Raw genomic sequence first — 25,301 nt, 5'->3', positions numbered from 1 at the left:
CAGCAGAACAATTCTGCATCACTGGGCTTATTCCACAGATGAATAATCCAGCTGACAATTAAAGCTTTCAATGATCCTTACTGATAGTTTTTAGCTACTTATGCTTTAATAGAAAAATTAACATTTTAACAACAACAAAAGAGAAACTTTCATGATTTGGACATGTTAGGAAGACCAGGGATTACATTTTCTAATATGCTTTGTCATAGACTTTATGTGATATCATTCATCATGTGAACCAAGAGGTGGGTACTGTGCCTCTGCATAGTACCCTCAGACTTGTTGCTTTTGTTCTGCTTCTGTCCTTTCATATCTCAGGATGCCTTGTCCTCTCTGCTTGACCCAGAAATAAAATCTGCCAAAGCACAACATTAGTTTTTAAGCATGACAATGAATTCAGTACTGTTGTAGGTCATTGTGTTCGGGAAGTTGCATTTGGTGCAGTTTTAGAAAGAGCTATCAAAGCATAATTAGGAAGCTGTTCCTAAAAATCCTTAGTTTTCCAGCCTGTCCTTGGATGGATACTTTGGGATTGTTGACCATGGACTTTTGCCTACAGCTAATATGTTCTTTTCTAAGTACTAAAAGAACAAAGAAATTTTGAGAGTTCTCTTCAATAGCTGGTTTTTATTAAATTGCTTACTAAAGGACTAAAAAAGTATCCTAGACATGCTTCAGAGTATATTAAATGTAGCTGATAATGTTTTAAGTGCATTTAGTTTAATCAAGGGTACATAAAATTTTATAAGAGGCTTAAACTGAGGGATGTAGTAGTTAGGCTTCTGGAACCTTTATTTCTTTGAAATATGTTTCCTACAACATCTTAATAGAATTTGTGTTGACACATCATGTGTCTGGAAGTTTTATCATGATAAAGTACATACATACAGGGAGATATATTGAAAGACAAAAGAATTAGAAAAAATGTGGAAGACCAAGATAAGACTATAGAAAGCAGTGATCAAAAAAAAATCAAAATAGGCAAGTAGCTCCTATTTTCTCTGTCTTATAGCAGAGGAATAAGGTGAGGGGTGACAAATACAAAGGAGATAAAAGGATTTTTTATTATTTTAAATCCAGCATGTAATTAAATTGTAGGACTCATTACCAGAGGATGCTGCTGAGGTCAGGAATGTAACAAGATTTAAAGAGGGTCTGGAAGAATAAGAATATTCAATATTATGATAATTGAAGCTACAATAAGAGCTTTGAAATACATACATCTTTTTGCTTCAGGGTTTAAGCTAATTTTTAACAATTAGTGATTAATTTGAGATAATTTTGTGGCTCAAATCCCACAACTGTTACTGTTTCTTGCAGTTTCTTCTGAAGCAACTAATGCTATCTTTTGGTAGAGATGATTTTATGATCTGCATTGATTTAAACCGTTATGAAAATTTTCAGGCTTCTACAGGAGAAAACCAGATTTTGAACCTGTTTATAAAAGAATCCCATAATATCCTGTGGAAAACATGAAAAGCACAATGCTTGCTGTCATTATGTTTTACTTTGCAAAACTGCCCCAGGGGCAAACCCTGTTTGCTCTGAAGCCATTATAATAAATAAATAACTACAGAAATCAAGTTGATCTGAGGTGGGTGATTTTGTGTTGTTGTGTTTCTTACCAAATCCTGCTGGTTCATGAAGAGCTTTATTCTCAGGTCTCAGCTGGGGAGAGTTCTCGTCATTTTGAGCTACTATTTCTACTAGGTACTTTGGAAGGCTCTTTCAGAGGGCAGAAAGTGAGGATTTATTGACAAAATCTTAAACTAACTGTATTTCACACAAATGGAATTTGATTTTTACCCTTTACTGTTGGTTGGTGTTTTTGCAACTTTCCTTCTCTAGGGAGTTACCCCTTTAGTCTTCCTCTAATGTTAGAGTATTTTTATTGATTTTGAAGGACTTTTGGTCAGCATGGTCAAGCATCCAATATAAAATCACGTTTACATAAGAATATGTATTATGGAAAATAAATGAAAACCTTTACATGGGTATGATATCTTTTAAACTTGTTACTTCTTAAAAGAATTAACATATAAAGCTTTAACTGATCATACAATAAGAAAAGTCAACTTTGAGCTATCTCTCTAAAATATATCCAGATGGCAAAATAGATCTATAGCACATATGGGAAGGGGGAATATAATTTTAGCGTGATATGTCAATTTAGAATGTCTTAGTTTAAAATATTTGTAAATTCTCTTTTTTATTTTCATATTTGGCCTGCTAACATTTGATGCAAGCACCTGTGTCCTTATGTGGTCTCTTTAACTGGGTTATTCTGGGAATAGTTTGGGTATGTAGAGGTAGCATCCCTGTCATTTGGGAGACTACATAGCTGGGAAATTAATAAACAGATAATGCCACTGTATTTCTGTGTTCTTGTCAAAACCCAGTTGGTGAAAGCCATTGCCTCCTGGCTGCCTCAGACCAGTGGCATGTCACACCTCTGCAGTCTCTACAATCAGATCTGTGTCTTCTGCACAGATACTGCAACTGTCCAGTGAGCATCTATAAGTCTCCTGTGTTTTTAGCTGAAAAAAGTTCACCTGGTCATCCCCACAGTTCGCTGAGGCCCCTACATATCTGGGTTCACCAAGGCTCTTGCAGGCCAAGCTTTCAGGGCTTGCAGAGGGGTACTCAGAAGGAGAGTGGAAGTGATGGAAAGAGTTTTGGCCTAACACATGATAAATGGAGTGCAGAGGCATTTGGGAACTGTGGCTCTGGAGCATTCAAGCTCGTGCGTGTGGATAAGATGATTGCCTCCAAGGGAATATCATTTGAAGGATTAATTAGCTGTGTTTGGGAGAGGGAGCTGAAGGAGATTGTCTCAGTGGAAGCCAGCTAGGATATAAATCAGTTATATTTCAACCGAATGTAGTAGAAGACAAGGTGAGTTTATGATTGCAGGTGGCTGTTCTGGAGCGTGGATCCAACGAAAAAAGGTCACATCTTGTTGAGACCTGCTGGGGTGGGTAACCAAGACTTCTGATCCAACTTCTTCAGACTGCTGTACCTGTTTATTTCCTGAACTATGGCTGTGATTTACATAGTGCTGGAGATGGGTAGGATACTGCAGAAGACTGGAAGCAGATAGATGATGGCATTTTACCATCAGACCATCAGGGTGTGTAGACTTTTCCATTTATTTTGTGCATCTACTTTGGACATTTCAGCCCATTTGATTTGAATGTTCTTAATCATCCTTTAAGAGCCTGTGTCCAATGTTCATTGAAGAATACAAGGATTATTGATGTAAGTGTGCCATTTAAAGATCCTTTGTGTTGTGAAAGCATGATTTTATTTCTAGTCTCCTTTTCAAAAACTTCTCTCCATATGCTTTTCCTATGTCTTTTCATTTTAAGTAAATATATAAAATATTTTCCTTGTATGATGTGCTTAAAAGTGCAGTTACCTAGTTAGAAAGGAAGCTGTGCCTATATCTGTAAGAAAAATGCATTTATTAACAAAATGAAAAAGAAGATGAGTGTGGGATGTTAGTGTTGCCGGGTCACCAGGCTAGTTTAAAGTTAATTGTAGAACACTGTAGAAGAAACACATCGTACTGAGTGACTGCACAGTAAAACATAGCTCAGTGTGGATAAATATGAACTAAACCATATGGGAAAAATGCTGGATGCACATATAGAGCAGTGGCTTCTAATTTAGCTGTTATCACTTGGAAAACAGAATTAATCAGGTGGACAGTTCTCTGAAGAGACTTATCTCAATGTTCAAGAAATAAAGTGAAACCCCAGAAAAACTGTGCTGTGCCTGCATGTCGCATGAAGCAATTTAGTCATCCTACCCTCATATAGCAGTATTTGAAGATAAAACCAAAGATTTTGAATTAGCTAGGAGGTTAGTAAACTCTTACAGACCAGGGCTTCTTCACTTGGTAAGAGGCAACTTGAAGAGAATATACGTTTGTACTAATAAGAATAGTGTGGAGAATTGCAAACAGAAGAGTTGTTTACTGTTTGTCATAGTGTAAAAGTTAGGGCCACATCATGAAATGGCCAAGCAAGGGGCTCTTTCAAATACATATGCATGTACATAAATTCAGTAGTGGAACTGACTGACATGGGATGTTTAGGAGACTAGAAGACTCAAATTTGTTCAAGAAAGGATTAGATAAATTCATGGAAGAAAGAGCCATCAAGGGATATTAAATAAAAAGATGCAGATACAACCTCTGGATCATTTATTTGTTTGAAGTTGCAGATTGTTGGAGAGTAGAAAGGCATAAGGGGGAAATATCACTCAAAAGTCACTTCTGTTGTCATATATGTGTTCCCTAAGCATCTTCTGGCAGGCTCTTCCCAAGACAGGATACTGGCCTAGATAGATCTTTGGTCTAACTCAGTTCATCTGTTCTTGTGTTTTTCAAGTGCAATACTGATAAAGGCCAGGGAATACGAAAGCCTCTCTCACTATTGTTGTTTTCTGTGTGACTCCCCACCCATTAAATAACTGATGGCTTTTTTGTTATTTGTGAGTCTGAATCTTTCCAAGAGAGATGCATTCTGTCAGTGTCTAAATAGTCCATGGCATGTTATTCTCTGTAGTGGTTTTCATTCATTGCTCTTGCCAGTCATGTGGCTTTTGCAAATTGCATCATGTGTTGTTTTATTCCATTTCTCAGATAATTAGATGAGATGAATGTGCCCTTCCAGTAAATTTCTTTTTCTTTGGCTCTATCAGTTTTAAATGAGACAAGAGAAATCTCTTTGTCTAATCTGCCCCCCTTCCAAAGGAAAATCCTGATTTGTTCCTGGAGATTTATTCAGATTATCATAAGCCTGTGATAAATGTAAGAAAAAAAGTCTGTTCAGAGACTGAATTTCATCTAATGGGCCCAATCACTGCTTGGATGAGGGTTACCAAAGTGAATGTCTGTAACACACGAGAGATGTCAGTATCACCAGGAATTGCTAGTACCCCTCATGTCTATTGTGGGCTTGCTCTTCTGAAGTATTTCAGAAGATTTAATTTTACTTTCTGTTTTTCTGCTGCTACATTTCTTGTTTCCTTTGTCAGTGTCAAGCAATAAAGGCTGAAAGATGCTGTTTCTCTCCACTGCATCCCTGTGCTGCCCTGGGAGCTAGAAGGAAGATGAGAGAAAAAAAGAGGATGATCAAATGTTGTGCATTAAACTAAGCAACTCACCAGTACAGCTGCCTCAAGGTCCACTATTGGGGTTGGCGAAGATGACCTATAACATCTGAAATAAAAGCTATGGATTGGTCACTTATGAAGAGTAACATTAATAAATTAGTAGTGTGGAATTACCTGTTTTAAAGAGATAATGTAACATTAGAGCCCAATATGTAAACATAGACCAAGCTTGGATGCGGTCTGCAGTAGCATGTTTAGAATTGAGCTGTACTCAGCATTAGAGGTGCACAAACACAACTATTTTTGTATTAAGCTTAATTTAATTTGATGGGTTTGATTCAACTTTTTTTCTCATTTCACATTTAAACATAACAGACTGAAGGTTTTGTTTGGCAGGAAGTTCAAGCTTTTAAATTTCATGTGATCTGTCACTTAAATGTCTGGCTTCCATCCTGCTAGGATATAATTGCTGTTTTAACTCCTCTAATGGATTGATGATTAATCCTTCAGCAGCAATTCAGAATGAACACCAGTATTGTGGCGAGGTAAGGTAGGAAAATCAGATTTCTTCTGAGCTCTCAGGACTGGTTTTCTGTGACCCATCTTCTCCATGGACTGGAAGTGGTATGTCTTGTTTGCTATTAATTCCATCAAGAACAGGGAGTTTGATAACTCAGGTCTTGTCAGGAACTCACAGTTCTGGGAGTGTCCTAGGCAGCACAGACAGATAGATCTAAACTATACTTTTCTTTCCAGTTCTTCCTTTTTGGTCGTGTTTCTCCTAAAGGGAAAACAAAATGAAGTGCTGATTTGTGAGTATGCTTTATGCTGGCTATTTTGGGGATTCGGCAATAGAGGGCACTAGAGTAAACGCTTTCAAAAAGCAGTGTTTTAATTGGATTTGCGTACAAGAGTGAGAGCTCACTTCGGTTTTTTATGTGGAAGAGATTTTCTACACATTTGTTTAGTTTTTAACACCGGAAAGAGGATAACAGCCAGAGCAAGTGGAAGTCCCAAGATACCAGCATGACACGTAGTGGAACTATGTAAATACTTTGGATCCATTTTTGACTGCTTAAACAGATATTCTTCTGTTACTTTCAATCACATTTGCAGTGCAGAAGTGTATGCAGCAATGTGTTCCTGAGCCAGGTGTTTATTGAATGTAGAATCTGATGCCTTTAATTCTGTCAAAGGTGTATTTCAAATGAATTTTATGAAGCTGCCCCAAAAGGAAAACCAGGTGTGAGAATCTGTGTGCACCCACATCCCCATCCTTGTTCAGGCTCTGTTCTCTCAAAAGTTGGGAATTCAGCATATGCTCTAGACTGCTGCATTTTGTGGTTTCCACATGAAAATTTAATTTAAAGACAACCAGGGCTGCTTTTAAGCTATTGGTAGAATGTACTGGGTCTGGTGGATTAGGTAGGGAGTTGGGATTCAAATGCCTGTGGACAGGTTTGTCAGAGGAAAGGGTCCATAGCTGCTATTTTACCATCATAGCCACTCTGCTGCCACATTGCTGCTGCAAATATAGATCAGTGCAATGCCAAGGCACTGTTCTGGCTGCCTGGCTGTGGGAAAAGTTGGAGAGAAGCATCCAGAACTTGTTGGGGAGCTGCTGTCCCTCTGCCTGCTTCCAGCCTGACTCTGGGGCTGCGTCAGGTGGGGGGCTCAGCCCTCTGCTCTTCTCCTGTGCTGCTTAATGATTTGTAAAGATACCTAACAACTACTGCAGTCTTACACAATATAAGCTTAAAAGGAAGTATTACTAGTTCTGTGGGAGATCAAATGTAAATAAATTCTTGTAAATTGATTTCTAGGGAAGGTCAAATCTAGAATTTTATCTACAGGGCACTTTTGTGTGTGTCTGTGTGTCATAACTTCACTGCAGTTTTAACATCAGAAACAGAGAATCAGGTTTGTTTTCTGTGCCAGAAACACAATCGTTTTGCTCTTGAACTGAAGGAGAAATACAGCTCCTTTGTGGTACATTGGTGTTGTCACTGCTAGACATGGTCAATAAAACCTGTCACTCTCCAGGTTCATCAGATTTTCGCTGTCATTTTCTCCCATTAGCCTGTGTGTGAGGGTGTGTGGTTTAATGTGTCTGCAGTACAAAAGCACTCTCTGAAGTCTGTCATGAAAGGATAGACAAGGTGATGCATCAAGTTATCTGCCAAGTTTTGTCTCTAATTCCTTGTTTGGAGTTACTGCACAGAGGAATTTGGCCTCCCCACCACTATCTGGCATGGAGAAGTGGGAGCCATAGGCTCTGTCTGCTGGACTTAATGAGCAGTTGTTTCTCTGGGGTCTCGTCCCTGGAAAGGTGCCAACAGAATCTGAGCACTTAGTCATTCCTTTTGCCTTTGATGCAAAGCTTGAGTATGATTTATTAGCCTTTGAATTTATTAACAGGCTGAGTCTTACCAGATCTCACGATTTTCACATGTAGAGCTCTGGAAGACAGCAGGAACTGCAGTGCTACAGGGTGTTGAAAAAAATCAACTAAATCTTAAGGTTATCTTAAGGTTTTTGTCAGAGAGGGACAGTGTCCCTACAAGGGGACCTCAGAAAACTAGCTAGGTACATGGGAGGAGAAGCTTGCTTGCTTGAAACCCCTTTTTCCCAGTTTCATCGTTTCATGTTCAGTCTCACAGTCTCACAGCTCAGAGCTGTTCAGTCTCACAGCCCAAGAAGGTTGTTTCTTAAGTTGTAGCCTGGAAGTTAAAAAACTAAAGAATGCCATAGATATGTGTGTATCAAGAGGAACTAAGGAGAAATGAGGTCTCTCCTCTCCCTCTTGTTCTTGTGCCCAGGTACTTCCAGAGGAGCCCTTACAGGGAGGAGGCATTTCAGGCTGGGGAGGGAGAGCTCAGCCCTGTACCCCTCAGTTTGCCTCCCAGAGACTGGCATATCTAAGAGCTCCCAAAATCATGAGAGCCCTGGAACAGTCTCAGGAGGGTATGTATTTCAGCTTTCTAGCTAGCTGTGATACTGAAACAGATAAATGAGACTGTGAGAAGTAAATATAACCTAAACTTGTATTTTCTTGTCTTGTGCTTTTCTTTCTAAAGTGTTTCCACTATTGCAAATTTATGTTTTAACCCTTACCTCAGTTGAATGAAATAAATGTTTTCGGCCTTGTTTGCAAACAGATTTTCTGATTATTTGCCAGGGTGGCCTGGCAAACAGTGGGTGTTCTGTTTCTGTGGGAGTGGTGACTGTAAACAGGACTGTATGCAGAGCATTATCTAGCCAAAAGAGGTGCAGTAGTATTCAGGAGCAGCAGCCTGTTTATAGGCTGGTTGTGTGGAATCCCAGGTTTGTGCAAGAGTGTCCTGTGACAAGTCTTAGCTGGATCCTGTTGGCAAGCACTGGAAGGAGGGAGAAGACTTTAGATTGTTGTCATATTGATAAAAATACAAATGAGCTTTACCAACAGATTAAATTTACATTAATTCTTTAATACTTCAGAGTAAATAAAAGGAGTTTGTGCCTGTCACTTAGGCTGAGGTGCTCAGAGATGTTTAAGCACCTGAGAACCAGGGTGGATTTTAAGAGCTGAAAAGCCCTTCCTCATGAATGGTTTTTACAGTCACTGGCATCAAGAGTGAACAATCCTCCCTCAGTAATCAGGGACCTTCTCTGTGGCAACTGCCAGCAAGCTTACCTGCCTAACAGTGGTCTCTTGGAGATGCCTAATCTATTCTAACACCTACATCCCAGTTCTTCAGTGTGCAGCTAGGTGGCAATGTCTCCTTCCACTCTTTGGACAGGCTGGTAAGCTGCCCTGGCATGCCAGTCCTGGCCAGCCTGCCTCACAGCCCCTCCCCCCGGGCTAAGGATGACTTTGACATAGAACGCATGTGTCTTGGTGTTTGCCATTATCTAGCAAACCCTCTGGCACGAACCAGGTTAAGATAAGCTTGTACAAAAAAAAAAAAAAAGTATTTAGAAGCTCTAAAATAGACTACAGGATTATAGAGGTTTGTTAGAGGTACCAGCAGCAGAAACTGAAAAAAATTCACTTTAGGCTCTTTAATCTAAAATATCTGTCATTCCGTCCTGTTTTGCAGTTGGGTAGCTGAATTTATTTGTTAACCAATTATTTGCTATATGGTGCATACAATCAGAAGTATGGTCCCTGTGTTCCCAGGCAGCAGGGATGTTAGACAGTCCCAGGCTCATGCAGGCTGCTGATTTTTATACCTCTTCCTCTCCTTTGGACCTCGCTTAGAGTTCTCTGTCAGTGATTCACTCAGGGAAGAGTTTTCTCAGCAAAAGGCTGATTGCTCCCTTGGGCTTTGCAAATGTAATGTCCTTTGGATGTGGCAAAGTCAGGTTGTTGCCTGCCTAGAATGATAAACACAGCTAAAAACTCTGATTCTTAAATGGGTCAGTCATACAGCATTTTTTTGTGTGGTACCCAAACTCGAGCTTGGTAAGGCACTAGGCAGACAAAACTGAGTATTTGGGTTGGATCCTGGACTGTTCTATTAGAGTTAAAGCACATGCCTTCTGCTGAGGTCCAAATATATGAACTCATGATTTTGCAGGTCTGTGCCATAGGCACTCTATCTCAGTCACCACGAGTAGCCTGTTACAGGAGCTTATCCTGTTCCCAGGCCAGGGTTCCTGACCCTGAATGGGGCCATGGCACTTATAGATAAAGTTGCAGTTAAAGTTCAGGCTTCTTGGAGAATTTCCCTAGGAAGCAAGTTAAGCCAGTTCTATGGTCTTTCTCTGCTTGGGAAAGTGATAGAGGATCCTCCCTGTGGGAAGTGCCCCATAGAGGGCTTTATGACCTGTGGCCATGAATGGCCAGTGTACCTGCTGAAAGCAGTCTACAGAGAAACAGCAGAAGACCTTACGTGGCAAAGTGGTACTTGTGGATAGGCACGTGTTTACAGGGGTTTGGAAAATGTGGGCGTTGCTGGATCACAGTCTGATGTAAGGCTTATGTAGCTCCACAACAGAGAAAGAGCACAAAATACACACAGAGATCCCTCGGGGGAAAGGATGGCCGTAAGGAGCTTGGAATGGCCATAAGGAGACTGTCTTATCTGTAATAATAGGGATCCCTTAAAAATCACTAATTGGGTAATATGGTTGGCATGGACTTTATTTTAATCTCAGGCTGAAGTTAAGTGTGACTAAGATATAAAAAATAATCAGAAATAAAGGGAATTCCTTAAAGATAAAACCAGTGTTACAGCAGGGCTCCACCCTGTAGCAGCCGTGCTTAAACCTTCCTAAGGGCTGTTTATTCAAATAGGTTTCTTGTTCCATTATAGCATTGACTGAAACGGTTAAAATCTTTATAGCAAGGTAACTCATCCTCCTTAGCAAAACACCTCAGTCTCCTTAAACTGAGACATCTAGTCAAACCACTGTTGCAATAGAATAATAAGGTTCTTTATTATGTCTCAGTAGTTGACAATGCAACTTTTAAAGCATAAGATTTGTATGTTTAATAAATCGACACTTGCTTTGCATTTCCTAACAATTCAGGACAGTTATGCATATGCAGTGTTCATTGATGCATCAGTTTCATAAATAAATGCAGTGTACAGGACAGTCTGAGCATTAGTAAAATAAACCTGTTAGCTTTTCTAGATGTCAGGGAATGCTTTTATCAGCTGTGCCCAGTTAAAGCCTCCAGATCTTTGATTTCAAAGAACAGAATTCATTTCAGATCACATCAGGAAAGAGCACCTGGTTCTGATTGCTTTTCAAGCAGAAATATTATGGCAATCCACACTCTGATGACCAAAACAGTCTTTCCAGAATAATAGCTACTTTTTGAACTCATGGAAATTTTGGGAGTGCTCCAGTAAGGGATTACCAGAAAGACATATTTTTTTTTAATTTACTGCTGCCTGGACCTTTGTGAAACATTGTATGCCACACGATTGGAATAAAATAATCTATTTAAAGCTAAAACAAATATGAAAAAAAGATTTAAAGTATTACTGTTCTAGGAAAAAATCATCCTTTTTCTGATCTTTCTGAACTTATAATCAGTATGGTAAAATCTAGCTTATGATTGAATGTTTTATAGATGAAGCTTTTACATTTTTTGCAATTATGCCTACAATAGCAAGGTGGAAATTATGAGCTTGTCTTACAAATAATATTAGAGACTCACAAATTAAAATGAATATAAATGACAAACAAAACAGCATTGAGAGTTAATGTTTCCTAATGTAATAAGTAATTATGTTTCAGAACACTGTTTAGCTGACAGACTTTTTCCTAATATTATTTGTGAAAATGCGTCTTTAGAATTGGGCATGCTCAGTATATATGTTTGTGTAATCATAGAAAGTTGGGGAATTAGCAAAGGCTGGTGTCCTACAGATTTGTGCCCCATTCCCCATAAGCTCCTCACCATGGAGGTGATATGCAGTAGCTAGTTGTCCAGACATTGCCAGACAATGGTGTAATAGGTGAATTTTGCCAGCCTTGCCTTGAGTGTGGGTATTAGTTTGGGTCTCCCTCCTTTAACCAGGAGATAATTTTCATAAAACTTGTATGAACTTAATTAGCTTTTAGGCCATGTGTAGTTGAAATAGTTAGCTCTTGCAGAGTTACAGGGGGAGAACAGAAAGGTAGACATGCAGTATGATCTCATAAGCATTTTTTCTACAAAAGAAGGTAACTCAACTTGCAAAGTAAAGAACTCAGAAATAAGGGGAAAAAAAAGAAATTCAAAGATTACTTTCATTTGACCTTTTTTTACTTGTGCATGAGTTATATTGGTATATTACTTATATTTTTAATGAAGTGCTCCCATCCTGGTTTTCTCATGGAGCTACCCTGTTCCCTCACCCAATGAACAATGGCTCCGAATTTTATTTATTCCTGTCAGGTAAAGATGAAGCTTTTCAGCTGTGTTTTAGGGAGTCCTTTCCCAAGCAAAATAATTAAACTTGCCTTAGTGCACGTGTAGCACAAATGCTGTATCAGGCAAAGGAATGTGATTGCATTACCCACATTTTAATTTTGACTTTTGGATGATCTGCTGGTACAGGGATCTTACATTAAAGATCCAGTTCCCAGCCAGAGGAACAGCATTTCAGAGAGCACTGTCCTGTCTTGCCCCATAACACCACTGATGAATATGAATTGGAAGTGAGAATGTTCAAGAATTTATTTTTCAGGCACTGTAATGGGAATCTAATCAAACATTAGGGAAACTGGTCTTTTTGAGAGGTTGATAAGGGAACAAAAAGCCCACCCAGAATTCCTCTTTTACTATAAATCTGGAAAGTGTAAAGCTTTGTAACAGAAAAAAAAATAAATTTAAGTGTAGTTTAGTTAGACAAAATGAAAGCATTTCCTCCAAAAGTCATTCTTGGAAATGGCTGAATTGTTTTAGCTGAAATGTTCTAAAACAAACAGCATGATGTTCCCCAGCATGGTAACTTGAAGTACAAGTGGTTGCTCTTTGGCAAAATTATAAGCAATTTAAAACCTAAAAATAGAAAGTGACATTCAGTGCTAGACAAAAGTGACATCATGAACTCTGCTCAACTTACATAGAAAACTAGCAAATATAACAAGGCTTCCAAGCAAATACAGGTTGTTTTTGTAAATACTCTTGAAGTGATTCTCTCTTTGAGATTAAAGGGCATATGAATCACCTGATTTCTTACTAGAGATGGGGTCATCTGCCCCTGTTTTAATGAATTTACATTTCTAATAGCCATCTCAGTTGACTTCGCTAGCCAGGAAGTGAAATTTCTGAATTGTTACTGAAGGCAACTTTGTGATTTACCAGCTTAATTAGGCTTCAGATAAACCACTCATTCTGTTTTCAATATTCATTTGTATATTAAGAGAAGCTAGAGCTTAAAACACATAAAACCAACAGTAATTCTATGTGTGTAGAATTTTTTATCTGTAAATCAAAAATATTGCATCTTTTCTGAGAATGGCCCCTTTTGTGCTTACATTACAACAGCTAATACCTAGTTTGTGCACGGACCTTTTGAAAAAACATCTAAGTGAGGCAGCCCTGATCTAACCAAAGAACTGCTTAACTGCAGCGCTGCCAGTGTGACACTGGGAGGTGTGCTGTGCTGTCACCTTCGCTCCAGTGAATTTACATCTCCGCTAGTATGTAGCTATTATTATCTTTATGTGCGGATGGGGAGATTCAGTCGAGAGGTGGTAGTTTCTCTGAGGTCACGTAGCAAATGAGGATGTGTCTCACTCCTAGGTTCTGCCTGCAGCAACCTCATTTCTAAACACCACTTCTGTTTGTTTTTTTTTTTTGTGTGTGTGTCTGTGTGGGTTTTTTTAAGATTGCAAGTACACCTGCCATGCTCACTGCCAAGACCTGGTGCACCTGGGCTGCCGGCGGAATGGAAAATTAATGGACTGCCTCGCTCCGCATGACGCCTTAGATTCATCTTGCAACAAGGGTCAGGTAATAGATCTTGTGTTCTTGTAATTACTGCTTTCTCTTGTCAGCTCTGTAATGAAGTGTGGTCTGCCTGCCTCACCCAGATGCTCAGGAAGAATGTCTCACTTAGGCATGGCCAGCAAACCTGGATTTCTCACTCAGTGCTGTGATTTTACATTACCGCTGGGTCAAGGTGCAACTGGCTGCTGCCAGCTGAGTCACTCCTGCTCCAATTAGTTTTCAGTTTTGGACTGAAAAGTAGTCCAGCAAAACTGTGTTTTTCCTGTTGGTTCGGGTCACTGTGGGGTCAAAGCAGGCATGTACAGCAAGGGATGAGAACATGAGGACAGAGCTCCTCTTCATACAGACTTGTCCATACCACAAGGCAGTTCACAGAGTGATCATGATGGCCCAGGTGCCCTGTGCTGCTGGGTGTAGTGTCATAGGGAGGCAACTAAAACTAAGGGTGGGGTTATTTGTGACCATTAGAGATCCTACTTGTTTAGTGTTAATTCCCCAGTTCTTATCAAATCCCTGTTAGGGTAATTTCAAATTTCCTTGCCTGGATTCCCACTGGCTTCAATGGCTCATTGGTGTGCTTCCTCATTTCCTCATTTACTGTTTGTCCTCCACAAAAGTCCATCCAGTCTTAATCACATGTTACACTCTTGAACATTTACACCTAACCAGTAGAAACTTCAGAGAGGGCACCTGTGATAAAATAGAGACACACTCCTTTTTTATTTTTTGGGGGCAGGAAGGATAAAAAATGCATCGGGTTTTTTGTGTGCAAGTTTCTTTCTTCAAGCCTTTTATTTAGGCACCAAAAACCCCTTCATTAACCAAGGTCTGGTCTAGACTTAGACTTTTACTGGTTTAACTGGAAAGTGTTATTCAAAATCTAATTAGTGAAAATAAGTTGGTATATGCATATTCACAGTGGTCAGTTTAGCCTTTATACTGTTTTTAGAACTCATATTCAAGAAATGTCCTTACTGGGGGAGAGGGAAAAAATCCCAATCGATCCCAGACCCAGCTATCGTTGGGAATGTTCATATTATTCACTGTAAGAATCAAGTGATTCATAGAACAGTCAGACCCACCTTGGCTTTCACTATCCACAGAATTTCCAATCACAGACTGCACCATCCTGCAAACTATCAGCTGTAGAACTTGTGCCCACCCAAAAGTCTCCTGTCTCCAAGAAGTCTCCTCTCACTTCAGCCCCACCGTAAGATGCATAAATGCATAAAACACACCAGCTGTACACCCTATATGGCTTTTCCTACCCAAAGGATCTCATGTTAGCAGGTTTGTGGGGTGGGTTGTTTGGGTTTGGGTTTTTTTTAAATAATATTGTACCGAATAAGAATTTTTCCATTTAAGTTAAGCATATTTTGATATCTTACAAATTTTTATGTTGAGGCCTTAAAAGACTATTCTGTATCTCAAGAAACTAGAACTCTTGGGTATTTTTTCTTGCAGTATTGGTAATTTTTAGTATAACTGCCTTTACAAGCTGCCCAGTTATGTACATGAAAGACTGTCCCATAAATATGTTACCACACTACAAAAAGTACCATTTTTAGACAGTAACTTCTGCTTAAAATTTTTGTTTCCTGAAATCAGTCTGATCTGAGGAACCAAACTGATGCCCCTTGTCTTCAAAGTCATTACTGTTTTCCTACTCCAGTTTACCAACTTGTCTGACATGCAGTCACAGTTCATTGTAGTAACAGCCTTATTTAAAGGCAGATACTAAATAATACCAGGGAGGACAAGGGAATCCTCCTTGAAGATAACAAAAGTTTATTCTAAGTCAGCTCCGAAGTCCAGCTACACAATTGTGAACCAAAGATGATGTACTGCCATTTCAGTGAAATAGTCTGAGGAAACACAAAGCAAAGCAAACTTAACTTAATGGAAAAAGCAGCAAGAAATGTTAACATATAGTTGAGATAAACCCCAGGACTTTAATTTCTCTGTGATGATACTCACCAGTAAATCAACTAAAATATTTTAAGTGCCTTCTCAGAGGATTCCAAATTAAAAAATAGCACAGCACTTTTCCTTCTCAGATTTCTCTTAAGCAAAATTTCTACAGAATATATAGAAGGCCTAAAATCTGGCTAGAAAACATGTGTGATAAACAAAGTTAGACTTTATCCTCGGACCTTGCCATAAGCATGTCAGACAAATTCCAGGAAGCATTTTTACAATTTCATTTTTTTTAGCAGGAAAAGAAAATGGAACTTGCTACAGACATGTAAAAAACAATTTTTATGAAAACCTAATTCTACCAAAAAAGTAAAACAACCCAGGTAATTAAAAACCATATCTTGTCACACAAAGATTGTAATGACTTCCAGTGAACAGAGAATGTTCAGCACAGTCATGGAACAGGCTGCCCAGGAAAGAGATGGAATCACCATTCTGAAAACGTTCAAAAAACAAGTAGATATGGCACTTAATGATATGGTTTAGTGGGTGTGGTGGTATATTTGATCAGAGGTCAGACTTGACGATCTTGGAGGTCTTTTCCAATCTTAAAGACTCTAGGATTTTAAAATTTCTGGGAGCCCTTGCTGAGCTTTCTGTGTGTCCTCCAGGTCATCACTGAATTTTCTCTGCAAGTGCAACGTTTTATCTTGTAGGAGAGATGCTGCTCCAGCCACCCAAACTGTGACTGAGGGCAGAGTGTCTCTTGTGAGCTCCTCATGACTTGCTGTTGGAAAGAGTGAGGGGAATAACTCAGATGCTGAAAGCAAGAGTAGCAGGGATGGGGACAAGGAAGGACAGGGCAACATAGGTTTTGAAAGTGCAGGTGACTGTCAGCAAGACAATACCACTGGAGCAGAGAGAGAAGGGCATTAAAACTGATTTTTACTCGAAAAGACTCATACAGCTTGGCTGTGAGAGATCTAAGAAAGAGCTAGTGCTGTCTTGGGTATGAATACTGAGCAAGGAAACTGTTTCTTGCTCTTTGAGGCTTACAGTACTTAGGGAAGCCAAATTTCATGTGCATTTGTTTGTGTGCAACAAGATCGCATCAAAGAAGTACTGGTTTTTTTCCTACTGATTTCCTTCCTCTTGGAAGAAGTCACACTTTGGCTGCTTGCAGTGGATGACAGTTGTTGCAAATCTCCTCTTTCCTCACTAGCTGTTTGGGTCAGTGCATGTCTGACAACTGATACATGTAAGATGAGGATTCTAGTGCTGTTTTCAGCATCCGTCATCCGTTGCTTTTGAAGCAGCAATCATTTACGTGCAGAAAACCTGGAATGGTTCCTGTTGGGTCATTTTCTTTGCACACAGCTGTCCCTGATGCACAGCGCAGAGCTATCCCTGGAAACTGCAAGGTTTGAATTCACTCCTTCCTCTGCTACTGACCTGCTTGTACCTCTTTGTCTTTCTAGGACTTGCCTAGAAAGGACCTTTCTTGTAGGTAAAAAAGGAATTAAAATTTTTTAGGAGAATTTTAAGATGTCTAAATGGGAACACTGTTGCAAAAGCCGGCATTTACAGGTTACTATTTAATTAGACACTCCCAGCTCAGTTGCCTTCTCAAAATTACTTTCCTTCCATGCTAACATTTCCTGGACTTACCAACATTAAGGTGATTTTTTCCTTTCTGTTTAAAGTTTGAACCTACATCTCATATATAAAACTGAACAGGTGGTTTGTATATGATTGTGAAGGGGTCAGAGGATGGGAAAAAGACTGAATCTATTTTCTTTAGAAACTTATTCTTGCGTTCTTATTCTGTGGATGGTGTCTAGTCTGCAGAGTTTTAGTTAGACACAGGATCGTGCTTTTGAAGCACATCATCCAGTCATCTTCACTTCCCTTGTTTTGGTTGATATCAGGGAGCAGTCTTAGGGCACATAAAATTAATTCCACTTCAGGTGAAAATTAAACTGTTTCCTGAAACCTCTGAGAAGAAGCACTCCAGGAACCTACCTAACACTCATGGTCCGCAGGATCAAAGAAGAGATTTTCTTAAGTAAAACCTATGAAGTGTTTGTAATTAGGACTTTGGATTCTCAGCACCACTCACTTTCCTTTACAGAGCCGCTTGTGTTGCACTACTGTATTTGCTAACATAGGTGTTAGATTCTTGGCACAGAACAGTCCCCAGTGAGAAGCAAACTGATATGTGTTCCAGCAATGCCCGCTTTTGCTTTATCTACATCGTGACTTTGAAAATCACATGGCATGCAAACCCAGATAATTTTGCATGAGCTATGCTAGTCAAATGCATAGCTTCAAAGATCACACATGTATTTAGGATTGTCTCATCCATACAGTGAGCGTCAATTTAAAATGTGAAGGGATTTTGCAGAACTGCTCGAACTTTATAGTATTAATAGAGAGGAATTACTTGCTAACAAGCCTTAGTCCTGGGCTTTGTGCCTTTTCATCCTGCTGAGATAACCATTTTGTTTTGAAGTGCAATTTGTTTATGTGGGCAAAGCACTAGTTTGAAGTCATTATATTGGCATTCTTGTGCTGGTACAATTTAGATCTCTTCTTGTGAAGGTACATGGCACCTCTTTATTTGTATAAGTTCCTCTACACGGGTAGATTATTACTTTGAATATGATGGTAGACAGTGCTTTGAGCCCTAACTCTATATGGCCTAAAACCATTTTAGCCTGGTTCAGGCAATGTGAATATATATTCTGCTTTTTCCGAGTGGTATAAACTGCACTTCATGACCTGGTGGTGCCCTGAGTGCAGCAGAACTTGCAGCTCGGTTGTAGTTCCGGTCCTGAATTCTCGTTCATGCCTGTACACTTTTGCATGTTTCCCATGCCCTTTCACTCCCAGTGGCATCTGCACTGCTGCTTTTGGACAATGCTGTTTTAAAATGGGTCAGGAAAATGTTGTAGCTTCTGATATTCGCTCTTGCAAAGCTTGATCAGCTCTTCAGTTCACAACACAGCTTGTGAACAGTGCTGTCAGCACAACAGGGACTGGGTGTTGTGATGTGGCTGGAACACCTTAAACTCCAAATAACCCTGAACAAGTATCTTGTTGAGCCAGAGTTTGAGAATCTGGGTTTAGGATTTCCCTTGTGGGGAAGAGGAATTCCATACAGGCTCTTAACTGATTTTGCAAAGGGAGTTAAGAGATTTCCAAGGAATTTTCATCCTGTGCAATTCTGCCAGCCACTAGAGCACTTTGGTGCACACGAGTGTTCAGATAGTCTCAGAATCTGCTTGACTTTGTTAACAAGTAATTGAAGCAAAAAACCTGAACTTTGAGCTCCTTTCTCTATGTGTGGAAATATATATGTATACCTATATATATTTAATTACAAAAAGATCTAGAAAATTCCATGATGCAGCTGTTCTTAGAGATCATTAAGGCTGCAAGGTTAAATACTTGAAAATGAAAGTCACAATGTCAAACATACTGCAAGTACCCAGTGGCAGAAATATATGGCTCAGATGAAAAGGGGATGGTGTTTTGCTAATTGTGTGGCCTTAAATATTTCCCTTCTGAACAGACTTCCTATAGTGATTAAAGAGGAAATGATGGATATAGGTTCTCTGTGGTCTTGTAATAGAGCTCAGAAAGAACTGGGGAAAGACTTGCCATTTTCTTCCAGGAAAAAGCAGAGTGGGATGAATAAAGCTCCCTTCCAGCAACCCTCTCCTGAGCTACCACATTGCCCATTACAGGCATACCACCTCTGACTGACAGTGCCAAGGCCTTCTCAAAGTCTAAGAAGTACTGAAGCCATTATGTGGACTTCAATTTTTTCCTATTTTTCTATCACTCCGGATGGATCAAAATGTTGCAATTTTTTATGTATGAGCCACAGATAGAATTTATTTTCTCCTTCAAGATGACAAGCCTTCCGAAAGAGGTCTCACTGCACTCAAATTTTCCCAAAGGCAGAGGGTGGTCAGAGATGAAGTTTGTACAAGACCTGAGGCATTTGGTAAAGCATAGGAAGAGATATAGGCTGTCCCAAATGATTTGGACAACAACACCCCACAGATTGCTTTAAATTGCCTGAATGCCATGGAGAACATTGAGAGGAACTCACAGTGTCAGTATAGAAACTTCTGGACCTGGGAGGGCACTGAGGTTGTCACCTAAATGTAACTGGAACTGAAAGGGGTTTCAGTTCTGACCCTTCAGAGATGCAGTAGCTGAAAATCTCTTTTCAAAAAGAAGACACTGAGAAAAAATTGACAGCACAGAGCAGAATATCATGATTTAGATGTGTACAGCTCTAGATGAATAATGAAAGCTACCATTGAGCTATTGATTGCTCTCGTCTACTAACTCTTGGTAGTGGTATTTCAAATCTCTATTAAGCTTGGTCATGCTTGGTAGTAGTTGAAAGGAAAAGAAGAAAAGTGAATTATGTTTGTTTTGGCAGACAGAGTATGATTTAATTTTTGCCAGTGACTGAAAACTTAAACCAAACGTGAAGCTCATTTCAGTTCTACTTGTGTATATTGCTCACGTTACTATTATGGAAATCTATTTGCTGAAAATAAAAAACTTTATAGACTATACAAACTGGAAATTACTCCCAAGCTTTCAAAAAATAATTTGAAAGTATCCACAAGAGTTCCTGGGGCACTACCGTCTGCAGCCTTTTCTGACAGAGATATTATTAAAATGGGCTTTGTACAATACTGACTTAAGATCTTTAAATCATAAATCAATTGCAACATTCTATGGAGTCTAATTTACTATATCAGCTATTTGGTCTTCTTTAGTATTCTTTGGCATAAGCCTCATGGAATAGTCTGTTGGGTTTGCTAGAGCACACTGAAGAAATGCTCAGGCTGATGGTGACTGAGGCAGCAGTTGAATATTGCAGGTAGGATGAATCCAAAAGTCATATTTAAATGAGGAGGGCTTTTTAGAACAAAGAATAGATTTCAAAGTCCAGTAAGTAAAGACTGGATGGGGCATGTCGGGAGGGGACTTGTATCATCATACCACCAAATAGTGTTAATTTTAAAATTAATATTTTTGACAGGATGAACTTCAGCTTGTTGGCACCTGGTGGAAATTTTCAGCCCATAGAAGCAATCTGAATTGTGATCTTACACCACCGTTTTTTAAACATTTTTTAAAAACCACAGATTTTGATCAGTAAATCTATCTTTAAACTTTTTTTCTTAAGTTGGGGTTGTTGGGGCTTTTTTCCATTTTAAGTACATGGTTAATATTCAGGCCTGACCTTTCAAACAGAAAGGTAGCAAGCTCATTGCTTAAAGCACACATTGCTGAAACCTAGAGATCAGTTATCAGTTGGTTAGCAACCAGATCAACTCCAGTCAAACAGCTCTGATTTTCTAGTCCTGTAGAAGTCAAATTCAGGAAATTTGTTTCAGGAAATCAAATTACAGGATGAGGGGAACATTTAAAATGAGTTTTTGATTTTTGTAGAGCTGCGTGTTTTCATATTCAAGAGGTTTGTATCATCTTCCTAGAAAATGATATGTTTCCCTAATAATGTAGGCAGCTTCAACCTGCTGTTTTGTCAGCTTTCATTGTAAGATCAATGTTTTTCTTCCACTATTTATTTCTAATACAGACTATTCTTACCACACACATTTTTCCACCATCCTTTCTGGTTCCTGCTGTCAGTGTTGTTGGCTGAAGGATGTAAAATATACCAACTGTATTTTTTTATTGTGTGAGTTTTCTTCCTAATTCAAAGTTTTTAATATCTTCTCAGTATCTCAGCAGGCTCAGCAGAGCACAGATGATTACATTACAAATGTAATACAAGTAATACAGGCTTGCATGTCCTGTGTGTTCCAGGTGGTTCTCTGATATTCAAATAGCATTGCCTAATCATGCTGAGAAAAGGTTCAAGGAGAACTGATCCTCTAAAACATTAAGTTCTGTGTGTTGTGTGAGTTATAAAGTGTGATAAGTTGCAGACTGATGTAAGGGGTGGCCAGGCTTTGCTGGAGCAAGCAGAGGGGAGGCTGGCAACACGCCAGGATCCTGAGGGTTGGGCTTGTGATAGTTTGCAGCAAAGGGCTCAGAGAACAGTTTCTGTCTTACCTTCAGGGTAGATTTTCAACATGCAGATCAGGACAGTATGTTTTGATGTGATGTGTGTAGGCAAATGGATGTTGCATCAAAATTTGGCGTGCTTGAAGATGGGTATTTTGCTGCTATATGTTGTAGATTATGATTGTACATGGAAGTTGCCCACTTGCTAGCTGATAAATCACTGACTATGATAGCATCTTGAGTGCCTCAGTCAGCCCTCAAAACATGCAAAGAAAATGAGCACTGGCTGGGAAATTGTTGAGCAGGGGGTAAATGCTGGCCCTTGCAAGTCTCTATCCCAGTGCAGTCCTAAGACTGACTTTTCTTAAAAGTCCATGGGCTGTAGATGACAGATGGACGACTGAACTTCACCTTTCAGTTAGAGACAGGCTGGTAAACAGAGTGACAGTGGCTTTCATTCCACCCTTCATGGGCTGATTATTTATTTTATATCCATTAAAAACACCAATCTAAATGGAATTACCAGAAGCCATGTCAGGTCTGTCCGATTTATTTATCCACAGAGGTGACTGGTTTCCAAACAGAACAAGGGTCTGAAGAGATATTTAATATCAGACACTTTTTAGTGCATTTATTCAAGAGGCTGATTTTATTCTGCATTTGAATGTTTAGGAAAGTAGCTGGGCTGGTGATGTGACTGCAGACTACTTAATTCATCCCATGTAGACCTGCCCTGAGCAAATAACAAGATGGCAGTGAGAATCGATTAGAAGAGAAAGTCAGGACTGTTGTGAAACCCATATCCCATTTTCTCAAATATTCATGGAGCTTCACTTTTTTTTTTTTTCTTACAGTTTCAGCCTTTTTTGTTTGAGTTATGGCATTAGCAGCTGTTGGAAATATACACAGAAGAGATTGCTTCTGCCTTTTGATTCAGTGCAGGAAGGGCATGATGCAAAAGCTTCCCTGGTGGGGAAGGAAGGTGGGGAGTGGTTTTTGATTATTTTTAATGATAACATTGCTGGGTGAAGATATGAAAATATTTGTTCCCAGACTTTGATCCAAGTAGCTTGCCAACCAGCCACCCCACAGACAGCTGTTAGGAAAACAGGTAGGCAACAGAGCTCTGTTTGTTCTGTTTGTTTATCTTACGGGAATGTAAAGCCTTGTTTCCCAGAGAGCAGGAATCAAACGACAGCAAGTATCATTTTTTTCTTACTGATTCATGGCTTCCTCTAACTGGTGACGCTGCCTAAAAGCTGCTCTCCAGACTCTTCCTCAGTGCAGAAGAGCCCACCTGTTTGCATAAGCTCAGTTTCTCCCCAGTTATGTGTGTGTGCTGCATGGTGGTTCTTTTTATTTAAGCTATTGTAAACCTCAATTCCTCAATTCCTGCATAGGTCTCAGTGAGGATCCAGCACCTCTGGTTCCTGAGATGTCATGCTCCTTTACTGCCAAGTGAAGGAAGCTGCCTAGATTCAAAAGGCTGTTGTATTGTTTCTTCTGAACACAGGAGTCTACATTTATGTAGACTCCTAGAAGATTTTTAGATCTGGTTTGTTCTACAAATAATATGCTGATGATCAGCTGTCATTGCTTTTTTGTTGGGTGGAGGTTTTTTCTTTTGGTTTGTTTTTTTTGTTTGTTTGTTTGTTTTTTGTGGCTGTTTATTCCACAAGTTATGTAACAACCCTTTCAAAAATTATATAAAATCCCTTAATTGCTTCTTTCAAGATATACACCTTACATTATGGTTGTGACATTTCAGATGAGATTTTTGATCCAACAGTAGTTTTCCATCTTGATCACCTTTCACCTATGACCTTTAGATTTCTTATGACTTGTGACCTGGTTCCTAATAAAAAAGCCCCTCCAATGGGTGAGTTTTGGATCAGCTCCTGGCCCAGATGTTCTGGAGCCATGCTGCATGGAAGCTGGACAGTGCCCCAAGAAGATAAACCCAGCTGGTCTCTGCATGCCTGCCCCATGTGGATAACCCCTAGAGAAAAATGGAAAAAATCACCTACCCTTTACATTTGAAAAGAAAACATTCATCATGGAATCCCAAGAGATCTTCAGACACATATGTTACAACTAGTCTTGTGAACCAATGGAGAGCTGAAGATGCCCATTTCAGGTATTTTGCCTTCTGATGTGCTACAGTCAGATGGATAACTGGATACAATTACTTGCTTTGCCTAAATCATATCTTATGCTTCTCCATCTCTTTCTCTGCTGATGCTTGCAAGTGTGCATGTAACCGTGGTAAATCTCCTTTTAAGGCTTTGTCTTCTCTGACAGAGTGTTTGTTTTCAGCAAGATAAATACCATCATTGATTATTTTGCTTTACAACCCTATGTGAGAACAAAGCAGTGATGATAGTTACCATGGGGCATTGGGATGAGGTCAGCACTGTGCATCCTGCCTGGGGCTGACCTCACCTAGCTGGCTTCAGGATAAAATTATGTTGTCTTAATTTCACAAGGCTTTTCTATCACAATTACTGTCTAGGGAAGGAAGACCAGTGTATCACAAGCCTGAACACTATTTTACATTTCCCAGTACTCCTACACTTGTGTTTAAAGGAAGATTGCTCAGTCTACACTCCACTCCGAGTTTTCCATTTGCACTGTTCTTTTCCCTCAACCTTCCTTTTGCCATCCTAATATTTTCCTTTACAGTAACCTTGAAGAAAGATTTCCTTATCTGCATATATGACTAATCAGTGAGGTCTTATTATTATAAAGCAATTTGTTGGAGGTGGGAATTAGAGCATGAAACTGGAATCAAGGAAGCCAGATTTGCAGTCCTTGCTCTACTAATGACTGATTAGATATGGCCTTCAGCAAGTGAATTTGGCCTTGGTTTTCAGATGTGCTGATTTAATTTTTAGTCTTTTGCCTCCAGCTTTCTTTTCTTCCTTCTTTTGGGGGGAGGGAAATGCCCACAGTATGCAAACCTGCTCTTTCATTTTACATAAAGATATGTCTCAGTCTGGGGAGTCAGAAGTAGAAGTTGTTTTTGGAAATGGGAACATGGTAAATAATGTTCCTTTCCTATCATCACACTGAAGATGAGCTCTTTCTTACAAAGTATTATTGGTGAATGAATGCACTATGTGGCACAGAGTTATGTTCTGAGAACTAGATTGTTATGAATATTCCTGAATTTTTTAAAGAATCTATCATCTGGGGAATAAAAGCAAAGTTGAATTCTTAAAATTGAGGATTATAGATAAGGTAAATTCCGAGGTAACTCAGTATGAGAGAGTGAAAGGAGTAAAATCTCTGACAGCTTCATTTGTGAACTATGATTTTACTGCATTCTTCATATTATTTTCCCCACAGTTAGCAGATATAGCTAGAGACAGGAACAATTTATTGGAGTGAATGAATATAGGAAATGTTTTGGAAATACATAGGACCCATATTTCCAGTTGTCATTAGGCAGCTGCTAATGAGAACTGTTTGAGAACTATTCCTAATGCTACTCTTCAGGGGTAGGTCAGGAGTCCTCTCCTTTGGGTGGACCATCTTTCCGAGACCTCGTGCTCCATCTCCCAGCAGGAACCTCCCAAGCTGTGCCAGGCTGCACAGCTCCCACAACTTCCCCCCCATAAACCTGCACCCCAGGCTGCTGGGTTTCACCCCTTTGCTGCCAGATCCTTCTGCCCCATGCAGGAGTAGCCCATCGTATGTGTACATCCCCCATGGTGGGGCCAGAGAGAGGAGAGACCTTGACTAGGTCTCTAGAGAAAGAGGAAGA

The 25,301-nt window shown here is 39.6% G+C and overlaps 1 protein-coding gene across 4 annotated transcripts in view; it reads left to right on the top strand.

The window, feature by feature from the left end:
* Positions 1–25,301, top strand: part of RASSF3 (Ras association domain family member 3) — a 106,173-nt gene that overhangs the window by 16,661 nt on the left and 64,211 nt on the right. For 3 of the 4 annotated variants that reach the window (XM_051795853.1, XM_051795849.1, XM_051795847.1), the window contains exon 2: positions 13,434–13,558. In XM_051795853.1, the coding sequence (XP_051651813.1) occupies positions 13,505–13,558 (54 nt within the window). In that variant the 5' untranslated portion in view covers positions 13,434–13,504. Of the gene's footprint in view, positions 1–11,943; positions 11,996–13,433; positions 13,559–25,301 lie in introns of those variants that run through there. The other variant, XM_051795848.1, reaches the window with a different exon arrangement.

This window comes from Manacus candei, unplaced genomic scaffold, assembly GCF_025592945.1.
Source record: "Manacus candei isolate 608988 ecotype Guabito, Panama unplaced genomic scaffold, ASM2559294v1 h1tg000043l, whole genome shotgun sequence".
NCBI classification, from domain to species: Eukaryota; Metazoa; Chordata; class Aves; order Passeriformes; family Pipridae; genus Manacus; species Manacus candei.
Note: the sequence above shows the minus strand (reverse complement) of the source record. Positions and strands in the feature narration are given on the sequence as shown.